General features: G+C 45.3%; 1 protein-coding gene across 1 annotated transcript; it reads left to right on the forward strand.

Moving 5' to 3' along the window:
• The first annotated feature begins 16,329 nt into the window (after positions 1–16,329).
• Positions 16,330–17,314, forward strand: LOC134229141 (uncharacterized). The gene has a single exon (XM_062710852.1). It carries the CDS (start codon positions 16,365–16,367, stop codon positions 17,163–17,165), a length of 801 nt encoding a protein of 266 aa, XP_062566836.1. The 5' UTR covers positions 16,330–16,364; the 3' UTR covers positions 17,166–17,314.
• Positions 17,315–18,133: the final 819 nt, after the last annotated feature.

Consider the following 18,133-nt stretch of genomic DNA (forward strand, 5'->3'; position numbering starts at 1 on the left):
TTCCTCAGTGCAGAAAACCACTAGCCCCATCCTCAAAAACGGAATCCCCGGGTGTAGCGCGATGCTGATTACACACCCATCATGTGAAATAGTTATAGTAGCCCTATATCAATTTCAGTATTGTTTTAAATTAATTAAAACAAATGACAAAAAAACAATAATTAAAAAAAAAATCAAAATAAAGCAGACACTCAATAGTGTTAAATCTAGACCATAAAAAGGGCATGGTAATCCAGGAATCAAAAGGGCACTTTGTGTCGCGACAGGATCTCACGAGGGCACTTTTAAAACAAATATTAATGTCATTGAAATTATATTTAACATTTTTAATTTTTACATACTTTAACATGTTTAATTACTTTTAATATTCTTTCATATTGAAATCTTTATTTAAAAAAAAGGTAATTTAAAGATAAATTCATATATCTGTATTCCATTCTTTTTTTTAAACAATGTTTTAATTATTGATTCAGAAACAAAAAGAATATAAAAAAGGCATTTACATCCAATTTCTTCAATAAAAAAAGTAGTAAGGTTAAACTTGAGAAAGTAATGGTATTAATCTAGCTGAAACAGGTGCAAAAATTATTAAAGTTTGGAGGTATGATTGTTTTTTTACCTGCTTGGACTGTTATTTGTTTACAAGTACAGTCAATTTAAACATTAAAGGAAAATACTTTTTTTCAGGGAAGGGGGGATGGGCATTTTGAAAAATACATGTAGAGACCATTCTCTTTACTTGGAAAATATTCTACCAACAGGATCAAGTGAAAAGTGGTCTTACTCCCAAAAAAATAATGCCATGTATAAATTTGTTTAAAAAAAAAACTCTGGCTTTAATTAGAAACATTGACCCTCAGCTTGTCAAATCTATCAGTTCAATCAAAGAAACTAACTTAGTTTGTTGTTTTTAAGCCTTTTTATCACATTACATTCAGTTTTTTTTGGTACACTGTATTTTATTCAGTTAAAATATCCGTTTTTTCTTCAAGTTGAATTATGTGTTTTATTCTACTTTCGGTTTATAAATAAACGATCCTGATTTTTATTAGTTAATAATTTACAAGTTTATTTATCTTTGGTCTTGGGCTAATTCTTCCACAATCAATGCAATCAAATGACAGTTTCTCAAGTTAAACCCTCTACCCTGACAGCCTGAGGCATGTTAATTAGCCAGGTAGCTGTGTGCGTGCATTCAAGCGTGAAGTGATTTCCTGTCGTTGTTTAAACAAAGGGATTATCAGCATGCACTGAATAAACAGAACAGCAAAGGAATATTGCCTAAACTGGGCATATTTATTAATTTGATTTTGAGACAAAATCAAATACAGAAAGAAGCACTTTTTTTACTGAAAGTTTTTCAGTAATACAATGAATCTCTTAAGTTACATATCAGATGAGATAAACTTACATACAATTATTTAGTTGTTGTCAATTATCCAATTTATCATCATCTCAGCTCACTTTGCGATTGTAATACTGTCTACATGAACCGATAATTCACAGCTGATTTATGAACACACGATTGTTAAAATTTTCATTTCCCTTTCCAATATACATTGTCAGAACATACTTAGTTGGTTATGATATAAAATTAAATGATAAACACTTTCGATTTATTAAAGATTATCTAACAATATACGATCATTTACTAATACTTCTCGCCCTCAAAAGAGTTAAAAAGACAGAGAAAATTCAAAATACAAACAAGTGCAACTTAGGATTAATTGTTCCGATATATCTATTAAAGTAAACCCCATGGTAATGTGACAACGGTTTATTATATATATATACTACAATATACAACTCTCTGTTGAGTGGGTCCTGGCCCGGGGGATAGACTCACCAACTTCTCACGTCTGGTCTCTCGGCCATCGTCGTGGAGAAAGAGGCCCGTGCGACTGTCCCGCCATCTGACGTCACCTTGTCAGTAGGTCGTACCACGGGACAGTCGCACAGATACTACACTCCCCCCCGTTTTCTCTAATGGGCGTAGGTCCTCACTGGGGGGAGGGTCCGGTACCATCTCCAGCGATGGGGCGCTATTAACGCCCGCCCGGGCAGGCTGCCCAGGAACAATAAGGCCGGGGCAAGCCCCAGATAATGGAAACTCAGGAAGATCCCTGAGTAAAGGGGGTCCGGGATTGCTCCCAGTTACACTCAAAGCCCTAAGTCCGGGATAATTCCCGGATACTGAGAACACTGAATACAGGGGTGAGTCCAGGCCTCTGACCTGCTCACCACTCCTGCACCACGGCGAGAGTCACCCTCCTAGCTCCAGGCCACGGCAACTCCGCGGTGATAATGCCCCCAGTGATGGTTCCAGGTGGAGGTCGGCCGGGGGCAGAGTCTTCCTCGGGACGGGGAATATCTTCAACGGAAGAGGTCTCCTCGCTGCCGGTGTCCTCAAGACGGCGGACCGGGACGAGGGCTCCTGAGGGGGTGGGCTGACGCCACACGCATCTGTCTGATGGTCCTCCAGGAACACCGGGGGGCAGACTCATGCTAAAACTCGTCACCCGCCGGCTACCAATCCTACGTCCGTTGAAGGCAGTAAGATAGGCCCATCGGAGCCGGGGGGACAGGCGCTGTAAGACGTAGGCGTGGACCCTCCAGTGAAGGAGCAAGGCGGGATGTAACGGCCCTGTCATGTGGTACACAGCCGGGGGGGATTCCCCAACATGATGACATAGCGCATCCATGGCCTGCACCAAGTCCTGGGTAACAAGGCTGTTCCGGTCCGGAAAAACGGCCTCCCCCCGAATACCATCCGCCAGAGTTTGTACGTCCCCATCCTCGCCCAGGACCTGGCGGGCTAACCATCCAAGGGCTTCCATACGCAGGGCAGAGACTTCCGGGGTAGGGGGCACCCCGCGTCGGAATACAGCGGGGAGGTGGTGCCGCAACATGTGGTCTCTAAGTTTTCTAGTCATTGCCCCACACAGAAGGGGGCAGGGAGAGGGAGGATGCTCCCTCCTAGCTCCTCTAGATCTGCTCCTACGGGAAGTAGGTTGGGGTCCGGGAATCCTGTCCGGGGCCCAGTTGGATCCATCAGTCCCTCCGGATGGTGGTGGCGATGTGGGCCAAGGGGTGTCTCTAGGACTCTCCTGGCGCTCTGGGGGTGAAGGTACCCTCCTCTCAGGGGACGACTCTGGGGGCCTCATCTCCCATTCTGGGACCCTTTGGATGTACTGGGAGGGCGAACGCTCCCTCCTCCAGCCTCTCACAGGCGACTCTTCTTCGTCAGATGAAAGGTCAGAAAACTGACCTTCCACAGGTGAACTGCAAAAGAAAGCAGACCCCACATTAGCTACCCTGGGCCCCCCCATACAATCTGGGCATATATACTGATCCAGGGAGGAAGCCTCCTGGGAAGTAACCCCCACACAAACCCCATGAAACCAACTGTCACACTGATCACACTGGATCATGAGTCCCCCATCATCTGGTTTACGACAGAAACAGTACAGTTCTGAGTCAGTTAGCTCCCCATCTGAGGACTTGGCGGACTCGGAGGAGGGCGACCGTACCTTGCGCGGGCGCCCCCGTTTCCTTGGTGCACGAGGAGGGCTGTCAGAGGACGAACTCGGGTAGGAAGGCCCAGGGGCCTCACTCAAGGAAGCATCCCCCTCTAACGATGGGGCACCACTCACATCACCACCTTCCTGGGACTGGGCTCTGAACTTTTCTTGATACCGGGACAACCACAAGGGTATATCCCGGTCCACACACTTCTTCAGGCGATCGTGGTTGACAACCATCACAGTGAGCTTGGTCTTAACTCGGTAGAGGTGGGAGCTTAACTTCTTTAAGATTATACCTGGTCCCTTCCATGAGGGGCTCAACTTTCTGCACTTCCCCTTTACCGTGGCTGTGTCAAGGACATAAACCAGGTCTCCCTCGTTATAAGAGCGAGCGGAAACCCTGAGGTCATAATCTCTCTTCATACGCTCCTCAGAGGTCTGGAGGCGACGTCTGGCTGTCTCGTGGGCGGATTGGATAGATTTCTCAAGATTGACCACGTAGCCCTCAAGGTCAACAGCTGGATCCTTCTGGGGTGGGGCAAACATCAGGTCAGCAGGGATATTCACCTCCCTGCCCAACATAAGCTTGTTGGCCGTAAATCCAGTGTTCCTGTTAACAGCTGAGCGCAAAGCACCTGCTATCTGGGCAAGATGTTCATCCCAGCAGTTCTGAGCCTTGTCTATGTAACAGCGCACAGCATCCATCAAGGTTCTGTTATACCTTTCTACCTGGCCATTAGCCGAGGGACGATAAGGGGTTGTACGGGCCTTGTGGATCTGCAACAGGTCGCACACTGCGGTGAAGAGCTTACTCTCAAAGTTCCTACCCTGGTCTGTGAAGATCTGGAAGGGGCAGCCAAAGCGAGCGAAGAATCCGTCAACCGCTGCGGTAGCAGTGACCTCCGCAGTCTGGGTTGGCAGGGGGATACATTCCACCCATTTGGTGAACTGGTCCACCATGACAAGGACATACTCGTTACCCTGTTTGGTCCGGGGCAAGGGCCCCAGAAAATCAAGATGGACTCTCTCCATAGGGGAACCTGCATGGTACTTGATCATCTCTGCTCTTGCATGGCGCTGGGGGTGCTTGTTTCTACTGCATTGACCGCAAGTGCTAACGAACTGTTCAGCCTCCCTCATCATCCCATACCAGAAATATCTATCCCGCAAGCGAGCCTTGGTTCTATCAATGCCCTGGTGGCCAGCTGCTGGGACATCATGGCACAGGCGTAGCACTTCTTTCCTCAGCTCCTCGGGGACAACCAATAGTCTGTTCTTTACATTCCCCTCCCCCACCTCCTTCCAAAGGACTTTGTCCTGGTCTAAGGTGAAGGCCGCCCTATTCAACCAATAGTTCTTCACTGCTGGGCTGGCGAGGAAGATCACTCCCTCCTCTGGACCTGCATCACCCTCTACCCAATCAAGAAACTGACTGATCTCCGAGTCCCTTAACTGGCATAAGCTCATTTCCTCTGGTGTTAGACCCACTAACGACAAAGAACCACCTGAATCCTCGGGGGATACCCCCACCACTGCCACAAAGTGGGGATGTTTTGTGAGACGAACCTGGGTCCGGAGGGGGCCATCCACTGACTCATCATCATCGAAGTCCACTTCTGGGGGAACAAAGTGACCAATACGTCCTAGCAGTCCCCCAGAAACATAACCGAAGGCCACCTCACTAACCGAAGGCTGTGCTAGTCCTAGGGGAGAGGGCAAATCACTGGTGTTGCCCTCTGGGTCTAAAACTGACTCCTCTACAGTTTCCACTCCCGAACTGGGGGTATACGTCCAACTTCCGGGACTAGCTAAGGGTGCAACATTGTCAACTTCCTCGGCAAAGGCGTTCCAAGATTGGTGGGCCTTAACACATTTTGGGCATCCTCCACAAGGCAGGTCACTAGGATGTATGGTGACATCTGATCCGGCACAGAGGGCCTGAGGAGGTAACCTAGACAAGGCGTCTGCATTAACATGGCGTCGCCCAGGGCGGTGCTGTATCTCCATGTCGTACTGACTAAGTTCCTCCATCCATCTGGCGAGCTGGTCCTGCGGGTTCCTAAAGTTCAACAACCAAATAAGGCTATGATGGTCAGTCCTGACAATAAATCTCCTCCCCAGCAAGTAATGGCGGAACAGTCGAGTGAAACGGATAACTGCTAACAGCTCCTTCCGGGTCGTGCAGTATTTGCGCTGCTCTGGGGATAGACTGAGGCTTCCATAAGATATGGGTCTCTCCTGACCATCCTGTATCTGTGAGAGCTCTGCCCCTATGGCCTCATTGGAAGCGTCAGTGTCAAGTATGAACTCTCCATCGGGAATCGGCAGGGCCAAGACTGGTGGAGATGTGAGGGCCCTCTTTAAACCATCGAAAGCAGACTGTTGATCTGGACCCCATATGAATGGTTTCTTGCCTGTTATCTTATAGAGGGGCAGTGCCCACTCCGCATAACCCGCAATGAACCCTCGATGATAGTTAGAGAACCCTAGGAACCTCTCCACCTCCTTAGTGTTTCTAGGAACAGCCCAGTTCCGGACTGCGGCGATGTAGTCATCCCCCATCTCAATGCCCTCCTTGCTCACAAGGCGCCCCAGGAATTCCACCTTGGTCTGGAAAAGCTCACACTTTTTTGGCTTAAACTTCAAGTCAAACTCCCGGAAGCGCATGAACACAGCACGCAAGTTCTCAAGGTGATCCTGGAAATCTCGGCCTAAAACCAGGGCATCATCTAAGAAGGCCAGAACAATACTCCAAGTAAGGCCTCTGAGTACAAGGTTCATCGCCCTGGAGAAGGTAGCTGGGGCATTACATAGACCAAACCCCATGCGCACAAACTCAAACAGACCATACTTAGTCAAAAAGGCAGTCTTTTTCCCGTCCTGGGGGCGGATCTTAATCTGGTGAAAGGCGGAACTGGCGTCGAGCCCGGAAAACCAAACATTCCCCGCGAGGGTGTCCAGGCACCCGTCCACCAGGGGCAAGGGGAAAACATCCCTCCGGGTCACCCTGCTTAGGCGGCGGCAGTCCAGGCACCACCCCACCCGGCCATCTTTTTTCCGGATCAGGACGGGGGCAGAGGCCCACTCCGACATGGAGGGCTGTATCACTCCGGCCTCCAGCATTTTCTTAAGGTGGGATTCCTCCTCACCAGCAAAGAACACAGGGGTGCGTCTCATCCGCTCCTTCACTGGGGGTGCGTCTCCAGTGTCTATCTCGTGTTCTAGTGCGGTGAAGTTCCCAAAATCAAACTCACTGCGAGCAAAGACATCCCGAAACTCTGTCAGCAGACCGGCCAACACAGCCCTCTCCTCTGGGCTGAGCTCTACAGAGGAGCGCTCCAGCAAGTCCTGTAGGAATTCTGGCACCTCTTGGGTTGGGGCAGACGCCCCCAGGTCCCCTACATCTTCGCTGCCCACGGTCCTAACCAGGTATGGCACTGGCTGGTGTGGATCAGCTTCCACTGCCATACCTATGTAACTGCCCTCAGTCAATGTCACTCCTCGATCTGAAGCATTCACTATGCAAACTATTGCACTGTCCCCTCCCTCGTGATATGTATGGGGCATAAGGAGCACATCCGACTGCATATCAATGCCAGGGACCACCACAAAATCCTTCAGCTTCCGGTCCAGATGACTGGGGCATAAAACAACAGAGCCAGCCGGGACCCGTACCTTCCGGGCCAAGGTCACCCCCGCCTCCGGAATCTCCTCAGCTCTGCCAAAATTCATCTTAATGGCCTCCCCTCCCAAGGTCAAGGTCCCATGCTCTAAATCTAGACGGGCTTTCCTGGCATGAAGGAACTCCATGCCCAGCAACATAGGGTCTTGCAAGGGGGCTACGCAAAGGTCAACCCCGTGAGTTCGACTCCCCAAACTCAAGGCCACGGGCCCCACTATGAAACCCTTGAGCTTGGTATCTTCACCGGCCTGCGTCATAGTTACATGTCTCCGGATGGGGGGCTTTGGATCCAAGCGGTCGTACACCTTCGTCGACAGGACACTAACCTCTGCCCCCGTATCCACCACAGCATTTACCCGCAAGCCTTGCACATATAGACTGACTGAAAAGCCTGTAGATGGGCGCAACTGTCCTATGGGCACCGTCGGCTCGACCCCCTCATCCAATGGCGTCTCCAACTTAAGATTACCTGGGTTAGTTCGCCCAAAACCCTTTAACTTTCCTGTCCTCTCCTGGGCTGGTTCAAGAGGCTCCGACGTTGAGTGGGGGGTCACATGTATCCCCACTTCCTCGACCTCTTCCTCCTCAGCCGAGAACAGCTCCGGTGAGGGCGGCAACTCAAAGCTGACCCTCAACTTGCGTCGCTTGCGTCCACGTCGAACACACGAGGGCGGTAAACTGGCCCCCTGCTCCTGCTGTTCCGAGTCTGCCCTCTCCGGGGACTGCTCCGGGGTCACCAATCGGACTGCCTGGGAAGCCGCTCCCTGTGATCCGGGCTTTCCACTCCTTTGTCCCCTATCCTTAGACTCGGACCTCTGAGATCTCTCACTCATGAGTCCCTTCTTCTGATCGCCACCCCGCTGCCCATCAATGGCTACTGACTTCCCTGCAGCCAGGGTGGGGCAATTCCTACGGAAATGCCCCACCTCTCCGCACTTAAAACAAACCGGGGGTTTCTGGTCACGCTCTGCCGATCGGGGTGGCGGGGTACCAGTCCTCTCCGGCCTGGGGAGGGGGGCAGATCCTTTCTGCTTAACAGCTTGCTCCAACTTTTCCATCCTGCTGCGGAGGGCTTCCAGCTCCTCCCCCGCAGTAGCAACACTCACTTTTTCCTGATTGTCCTGTTCAGGGACATCACCTGAGATCAATTTCCGCACCTCTTTCTTGGTCTTAGGCCTATGTAACCGGGAGTGCTGGAAATATTGCATCCTCTCTACAGCTTCCTCTACAGTCCGAGGGTGCCCATCGAGGGCATAAAGGCCTGCGTCCCTGTCCTCGGTTCCATAACACAACTTGGGGATAGCGTGAGTGTGCACGTCGGGCACGCTTGGGAAGGCCCGGGTTGCCAAGGTCAGCACCCGGTCTGCCCACTGTCGAAGGGCCTCCCCAGGATTCTGGCTCGCTGACTGGAAGTTGAGTTGGTGCGTCAAATCAGGAGCAGAGGAGCCAAAACGCTTCTCAAACCTCTGCAGAATCTCGCTTAGAGGGAGCAGTGTAGTTGTTTCTAGCAGCAAGGTGTAGTATTCACTTGCCACCCCTTCAAGGGAAAAACAGAACTGGTCATGTTGCTCCTCCTCAGTCCACAGCTGACTGCGAGACAACCTGATAAACTTGTGCAAAAATGCCTTCCAACTAGTTTTGCCATCATACCGGAGGTCCTTGTACCTAGGCTTGCTTCCCAAGGCTGTCCTTCCTGTGTATGGCGTGGTACTGTGGTATCCAGGTGAGCCATACTGCATAAGTGCACTTAAGTTACGGGCTGGGTTTGCCGGGACTGTCTGATTGACTGAGTATCCCGGCCGGGCTGCAGCGTACATGTTTGGCTGCACATGCGCTATCCTCTCCCCCTCCCTTCCAAAATGGCAGGGTGGGGCATCAGTATGGGCGGGGCTACATGTCATAGATGCAGGGATACCCTGGTGATGCAAGGCACTGGGCAAAGGCATACTCTGGGGTGTGGCCGGGGTATTCTCACCACGGTACAGCACAGACTGGGGTGTATCCAGGATTGGGGGTTGGGCATGCCCACCCCCATGGTTGACATAAGTAGATGGTGGCGCGTGGTAAGGTGTGCTTGTAGAGGTTGCATACACTGGTGCAGGCTGGGGTCTGGCAGCAGTCATGCCAGTATCAAAAGGCCACGAGGCTAGGTTGCTTGGCGATTCCGACTGCATCAATACAGGGGACACTCCCGCATTTATAGGGACTGGAGCAGGCATAGTGTGAGACATGGAGGTCCGGGGTTGCAAATCATCCCCGGGGAAAAAGGGCACACTGAAGTCTGCGAGTTTAGGCTGAGTCTGTACAGGCGTAGGGTTCCAGGTGAGCTCTGTAGCACGAACAGGGTCAAATTCAGAAATGAGCTGTTCAGGCCTCATAGGCCTCTGAGACTGTTGGTCGAGTTTGGAGGTAAGTGGTGTAGGCCTCATAGGCCTCTCTGTCGTCCAATCGCATTTGTAGGTGAGCGGTTCAGGCCACATGGGCCTCTCAGGCTGTCGATCCTCAAAAGGTGTGTAGGGTGGAAGGGCGGGGTCAGGAGTGGGGTATACACCCCCACTTAAGCGGCTTGGTTGGAATCCCCTAGTGGCAGGACCCCTCAGGTTAGCTGTGTCTCCTACAAGGACAGGCTGGCTACTAGCCGGCCGCACATAACCTAAAGAATACGGTTCAATGCCGGAAGTCCGGGGAACCTCACTGCATTCGTACTTAGGTGGGGTACTACCCACAGTGCTGCCAGGTGAGCTGCACCTACACAGGCTACCTAAAGAGGACTCCAGAGAATCAGTGGACATCATCCCTGGTGAGCTAAATTGGGGCTGGGAAAACCGTACCTCTTTCCGTAACACACTCTCCTCCCCCCTGGGAATGCCCGAGTTCAGACCGGGCGTAAGTACAGAGGGACCCCCCCAGGGTAACCCCCCTCCCACACGGCCTGACATTGACTGAGCAAATGGAGATGTGTGACGGGATGGAAAGCTCCCGCTATATACATAAGGTGAATAACCCCCTTCCCCGGGGTATCCCCCCACCCTACCCGGGGTGTGAGGAATGACATTTGCCCGCGTGACCGCCGGGATACTTCCCAGACCCAAGGCCGACGCGGCTTCCTCCAAAGACATATCCATACAATGTGAAAATGCACAAAATAAATGTCAAATAAATCACAGCAATAATAATCACTTGCTATAAAAACAGATACAAATTAATTTCAGTTGATTCAAATCAAAATTCGGTTGCAAAAAAAAATACACAAAAATCACCCGCGCATTCTGCAACAAAAATGGCGGCTGGGGTGATGGCCCAAAAAAAACCCTAACTTTGACAGAAGTACGGGAATCTAAAGCACCGGGCCCCGCGAATTGGGCGCCAGTAAAGTAAACCCCAAAGGTAATGTAACAACGGTTTATTATATATATATACTACAATATACAACTCTCTGTTGAGTGGGTCCTGGCCCGGGGGATAGACTCACCAACTTCTCACGTCTGGTCTCTCGGCCATCGTCGTGGAGAAAGAGGCCCGTGCGACTGTCCCGCCATCTGACGTCACCTTGTCAGTAGGTCGTACCACGGGACAGTCGCACAGATACTACACTATTTTAATTTTGTGCACAATTGTTTTCAAAATTACATTAAAATCTATTTTCCTTAAACAAGAAACCAGCAATGGATAAATATTAATCGAATAAACTTACCTTTTCTCTTGCCAATCAGAAAATCTTGTTGACATTAAGTGTTTCTTGGTCGCCATATTTTTTTTTCATGAAAACAAACGTTGTTATGATCAGGATCAACGGAAGTTGATTTTCGGAACTCTCGAGAATTTAGAGTTCCGAATGTAAAACTGAAGCAACAAAACACGGTGCGTCCGTGAAAGCAACTTTTTTGGACACTTTTTTGGACAAATCGTCGTGTCCAAGTTTTGTTGGGTACTAACCTGCAAATACCCAATTAGGGTGTTCTAAACATATTCAGCGACACTTCTTATTGGGTATACCCAATAAGCAAAAAGTACCCAATAAGTACAATCTTGGCATGAAAAATACCCAATAAATGCACTCTCGTAAACACGGACAGACAGACAGCTAGACGTACAGAATGACGGACGGACAGATAGCTAGACGTACAGACAGACGGACGGACAGACAGCTAGACGTACAGACAGACAGCTAGACGTACAGACAGACGTACAGACAGACAGCTAGACGTACAGACAGACGGACAGACCTGAAAGCTAGACGTACAGCTAGACGGACGGGCAGACAGCTAGAGGTACAGCTAGACGGACAGACAGATAGCTAGACGTACAGACAGACGTACAGACAGATAGCTAGACGTACAGACAGACGGACGGACAGACAGCTAGACGTACAGACAGCTAGACAGACAGACAGCTAGACGTACAGACAGACGGACAGACGGAAAGCTAGACGTACAGACTGACGGACGGGCAGATAGCTAGAGGTACAGCTAGACGGACAGACAGATAGCTAGACGTACAGACTGACGGACGGGCAGATAGCTAGAGTACAGCTAGACGGACAGACAGACAGCTAGACGTACAGACTGACGGACGGGCAGAAAGCTAGACGTAGAGACTGACGGACAGACAGACAGCTAGACGTACAGACAGACAGCTATACGTACAGACTGACGGACGGGCAGAAAGCTAGACGTAAAGACTGACGGACGGGCAGATAGCTAGAGGAACAGCTAGACGGACAGACAGATAGCTAGACGTACAGACTGACGGACGGGCAGATAGCTAGACGTACAGACTGACGGACGGGCAGACTGCTAGACGTACAGACGGACGGGCAGACAGGCCGAAATTAATACCCCACCTTCAGCTTGGGACAAAAAGATCAAAAATTTATAAGTATTCAGTTTCATAACAAAAGCTTTATAATCGTGTCACAATTATGATTTTCTTCCTAAAATTAAGACACACTTGGCAATTTAATATACATGTATTATTTAAAGACCAAGGGATTACGTACAAATATATGTACATATGTGATTCATAAAGTCAAGTCGGGAGAGTGGATCAAAAGTTTAAAATCCAAACGTATTAATCAGTGTGTTAATCTGCGGTGGCTGTTGTCCAATTAGAACAAGAAATCATTACTGAAACACGTTGCACAATGCAATCTAGTTAACATTTCAACTGCATTTAATTATTTGTTGCCGTTAACATGCAGCTTTTTCTTCTGAACTGTGCATAATTTTGTGGAAGTGACGTTTTTCAGTCTTTCATAATTTTCATGGATATAAAATCGAAATTTGTTTAAAGTTCTAAAGGTCGGTGTGATTCAAAATTATAGAATCAACACGGAAAATTGGGAACCTATTTTTTGGCTCCAATTTCGGACTGTGTTAAATCAGATGACCTGAAATAAAAAAGAGGAGTCGTTATTTTCAGAACAAGCATCTTTTTTGAGGTAGAGTATGGGAAACAGTAAATCATCACCAAGAACCCCTCGAGCTATCCAGATAAAGGTAAATGCTGTGAAGGAATTCCCCACCGAACACAGCTCAAATTCTAATGAGACTGAAAAAGAGGCAAATAGAAATGAAAACGAGATCAAGGAGCCGGATAGGTCTAAATCACGCGTTATGGAAAAAATTCCCGAGGAGCAAGTCAACAACTTGGATGATTCTGGTGTTGATATGTCAGATAATTTCACTTCCGCTTCCAGAACGGAGTTTGTGCGTAAAGATTTCGAGTCAAGGTGTGAAAGCGTTGCTAAAGAGATACGTTTACTTTCCGTGACACCAAGTCATGCAATAACGCCAGGTATAGACCGTGTAAGCCAAAAATATCGTAAGAACAGTGATCATGACGCCATGACGAGATCAACGTCTCCAGAAGATGACGTTCATGTACATCATGACGCAATTACACCGGAAATAGAAAGAAGTGACAGTATAATTAAACTGGAAAAACAAGCCACAATGACAGACATTGCTTTTATAGATCAAAATGGAAACCGTGCCGAGGAAGAGAAATCAACACTCCCACAAGTTACAGTCCTATTTGAAAAGCATTGGTCGGCGTCATCACCAGATGACGTCATACCTTGCTGGATCCACGGAATTACAACACTGTCTGACGGATGTGTGCTAATTTTAGACCTGAACAATAATGCGCTAAAGTTATTTGACGAAAACCAGGAATTTGTTTGCTCGAAATCCGTTTCTGAGGAATGTATCGGAATCAGTTCCGTTTACAGTAATGAGGTGGCTATCACATGTGGAAATGAGGTTCACTTTTATTTCGTGGATAAAACTAGATTTGTGTTACAACAGCGATGTTTTAAGCTCAATGGTCAGGGATTTGGAATCTGTTTCGCTCATAAGAACTACGCTGTAACTTGTGATATTCATAAAACCAGCGGAAATGTTAGAATTCTAAATGAGCGAGGGAAACAGCGCTACGTCATCAAGAGCTGCAGAGTGTTCGGAGCACTCATAAAAATGTCCAAATTCGTGCAAATTGATCCTTCATTGGATGTTGTTTATATTTCTGACGCTGAAAATGGCCGCATTGTAAGTTTTACATTTGACGGTCAGGCTCTCTGGCATCATGAGATCGGAGATGAACCAAAGGCATTAATTTCCTTCTGTAGTTACCTTCTCGTTGCTGACTTTCGGAAGCATCTGATACTGCAAGTGAGTTCCGATGGACGAGAGTCTCGAGTTATTTTGACAGATGAGGACGAGATTTGGAGCCCTGATTATGTGACTCATAACTCAAAAACAAAACAACTGTTCATAAATACTCCAGATAATGTTTTAGTGTTCAAGATTTTATGATTAAAAAATGTTAATATTGAATTGAAGTTGTTTTCTGTTCTTAATTCTCTAAGAAGACTGCTGCTTATAGTGTGGTCTGAAATATTGCATTGTACATGTTGTACATGTACGTAGATGCAGTTCTGGATGTCCCAGCATAAAATGTTCTCATTGCTGTCTCAAACCAGGAATTCCACAAATATGTTAGAACTAATCTAACCAAGCGTTTGTCACTTGATGAGTCTAGTTTTGTAGAAGTGCCACCACGTACACCATCCACAGTCGATCTGTATATGTAATATATTCAATATTTATAAGCAATGCCAAAAAAGAATCTTTTATGAAATAGTCTAAAAGTTATTTTCTCAATACGGTGTAAAATTAAATACAGTTAATCGTATACTATAGTATGGCAAAAGATTGTCTTAAATCTTGTCTGTTTATTCGGTACACAGGTGGGAAGGATGGGTCCACAATGGTGAATAATCATTGCACACACACAAGTCATGTATATGGAGTAGGTTACCAGCTCTTTCTGTCCCTTTTCTTCTTTATCTGCATGGCAGGATGCCTTTCCTGCCAATGACCTTTTTTTGGGGGGTGCCATTCTACTGGTCAGGCCTAATCGGCAGAGAACAACTCCCACCTCCCATGTTAACTCTGCCGCGACTAACATATGAACTGTACGTAAGACGTTACTATAGCAATCGGAATAAAATATTTTAGCTATATCTAGAGGTACTATGAGCACTGAGCTTCCAGATGATACCCCGGCCGCCTCCCCGATACGGTGAAGTCGACAATTCCGGGTCACGTCAGGGTGTTTCGTTGATATTTTGCAAAGCTCTTCAATTTATATTTTATGCAATATATGTATTGAAAGAACAAATAGTGAGTCATCCAAACACCTTTTCGTTTTCAAAGTAGCTACACGGGAACAATATTTACAGGGGTATTTCAGCAAGGCCTAGCTTCCCCAGTTACGAATCATTTTCTCCATTTCCGGGTCATGTGACTTCACGGTCGTGTAATATTCATGGAACGTTTCGGAACACGATGTTTATGATGTTGAAACATAAAACAATTCATGCAGCTTGGAAAAAAAGTAAAACAATCACAGAAATATGTTTAAATTATTTTTACAACAAAACAAATTGCAGTATGCAGAATGTAAAAAATGTATTAGGATTTAAAATAATATATTTAAATTCATTTATTTAAAAGATGCATTTGAAGGGTTAACTCGATTTTAATTTTTAGAAAAAAAAATTCTAATTAGAATACTTTTGATAATCAAGGTAAATACATGGTTGTCGATTGGTTTTGTACATAAAATTTTGAGATGTTCGTGCCACGAGATTGCGTGACCCGTAATTGGAGAAACTACTACAGTTTGATTTAATAATCATTATAATTTTATTTGAGCAGTAATCATTATGATTGATTTCTGAGTTAAAACTAAATGCATTTGCCATACTTTCGAGCTCTTATTATTTAACTAGAACTTTTATATCAGTTTTTCTGCAGCGAACAAAAACGAACAAAAACAAAAACGAAAGTAGCCCGTCACCGCAGCAGAAACATCCAAGTTTCAGAATTTCGATTGTCGCAGATGCTCTCTTAAAGTTGATATTCAAAATTTTGTTATTAATTACATACAGAAAGACCAGTTCTTCATGACCAGCGTATTTATTAAGTTTTTTGCGCTTAAATTTTAACACTAGGCATAAAATACACGCGAGTGACCCGGAAAAGGAGACGACCCGGAATTGGCGACTCCACTGTATTATAACGGCAAAGTTCAAGTTTTGCTATGAGAGACCCTAAATAAGATACATGTAGGAGGTGCACAATGGCACTATCGTGTATGTGACAAAGAAATTTCATTCAGTAGATTACCAGGTCTTTCTTATATTTGTATGGTGGGGTATTTTTTGTGGAGCTATTTTTTTGGGTTTTGACGATTTTTTTACATATTGTACACATGATGAATTTTATAAGTGTAATAAATATAATTTGTGAAAAAAAAAACCATTAATTTAAGAAGCATGAAAATTTAGTATAGAGATTTTCACACAAATTTTATCTTGTAAAATTGAAAGTGCTATCCCTTACATATCTCTCATCTCATTTTATTTAGCAGTTTATTTCCTTCACTGAAATGTTCCACACAGTAGATTGTAAATCGGATTTATCCTGTCCTATCATACGGTTCAGAAAATTTTATATAAATATTTGGATCCTTCAAACGCTTAAGGATACGAGAAAAACTCTATAAGGTTTGTTGAGCTTTATTAACCATGATGAAAAAATTAAGACATATGGAAACAGAAGCTTCAGAGAAGTTGGTGAAAATCAATAAATATGCAACAGTTTAGGAGAAATATCTGCCTTTTAAATACTGTCTTGAGAAAAGGGAGTCACCATGACATTTTCAGTCAGAAAATACAAATGACTGCGCGGGTATGTGGGTCAAATTTTGGGACAAGTACCGCCAGTGCATCGTTGAAGGGCTGTGCATCTCGACTATTTAATCAAAGTCCCATTCTAAACATTAGACCTTGCACACTTCATAGTGTAAGATGTTTACATGTCATAAATGGTGCTTACACATCCCAAGACACTGTTGCCTGCAACAATCCATTTTCATCATTCTTGGATAGAATAAATACCCATACTGTCAACATTAACAGAAGACAATTTACAACTTCAGTGCTCTTGTTGTCTGAGAAAAAATTAACCGAAGAGAAGAGTTCAGAGAACTTAACTAAAGAAGATGTCTCAAACCAGGAGACCGGCACGAACTCTGAAAATGTCGAAGCTCAACTTACACAACGACAGAAACTTAAGAGGGCGGTGAAAGAATATGGCCCAGTGGTCATCATTTTCCACATATGCATTGCGTTGATGTCCCTGGGATTCTTCTATTCCTTGGTGTCTGTCGGCGTTGATGTCGTAGGAATTCTCAGAAAATTGGGTGTCTCTGAGGAGATTTTGGAATCGGCCCTTGCAGCAGGGGCCAGTACGTTTGTTATTGCTTATGCAGTGCACAAGATGTTTGCTGTTCCACGTATTGGGATCACTTTGACCTGCGCCCCCATTATCGTTCGCAAGCTTCGGAAGGTCGGAATTTTCAAGCCCCCAAAGCCAACCATTAAAAAATAATGTGAACAATAGCACTATGACTTCACATGGAAATTGATATGTGACTGTTTGGTAATGATATTTAAAGAACTTGAACTTGAAAAAAAAGTAATTTATTGTGTATGATTATATTATTTATATAAAGCATATGACAAGTGTTGTGTAATATATATACCAAATTGTCATTGCTAAGATTGAAGATCAATTAAATCAATAATTCAAACAAAAAAACGATATCTATCATGTTTGTAATTTATTACAATCAAAAACAAGAAGAGCATATATAGAAGCAAAATATCTGTAATATTTGATATCAAATTTTTTAATATTTTATTTCCTAAGGATTTTTTTTTTCAGTTTTAAAACATCGTCGGAACCCACGGGTTTTCTCTCCGTTACACTGCATTTAAATGCAGTGTATTTTTGGCATCAGGGGTATAATTTCTTTTTTAAAAAGTGATGAATTTCAAATCACTTTCAAATTGATAAATCCATGACATTTGAAATATCAGCATTCAAGCTATACAAGTTCAACTGTATGTATATTTTGTTGACCTATTATAGCTTAAATGCTTGTTGGAGAAATGGAAAGAAAAGTTGCAAACATCTCTGCACTCTAAAACGAGGATGTGACATTTTATGTAGACAAATGTTTGGCTTAATCAGATTGAACAGTACATTTACAAGTTTTCTTCAGATCCTTGTGTAGCGCTTTAAGTGAGTAGATCATAGGATCTGAAATTCAGTCAGATTGCTCTTTCATTTTAACTTGCTATAAATATTTATCATATTGTACAAACAATTTAGTTTCTTATTAGGAAAACCACATTATAATGATAAAGTATGTTTCATCATACCTGTAAGAAGAAGAACAATAAAAATCTTTAAATTATTTACTTGCAAAATCATTGGTAAAATACATCAAAAGTCAATATAATATTCTAAATTCATGTAAGGAATTTATTTAAATATATTGATTTTAAAGAATG

The sequence above is a fragment of the Saccostrea cucullata genome, unplaced genomic scaffold, assembly GCF_032062105.1.
Source record: "Saccostrea cucullata isolate Sc308-1 unplaced genomic scaffold, CSIRO_AGI_Scuc_v1 ctg572, whole genome shotgun sequence".
NCBI lineage: Eukaryota > Metazoa > Mollusca > Bivalvia > Ostreida > Ostreidae > Saccostrea > Saccostrea cuccullata.

Coding starts and splice junctions, on each gene's coding strand:
- LOC134229141 (XM_062710852.1), top strand. CDS start 16,365: ATGCAACAGTTTAGGAGAAATATCTGCCTTTTAAATACTGTCTTGAGA.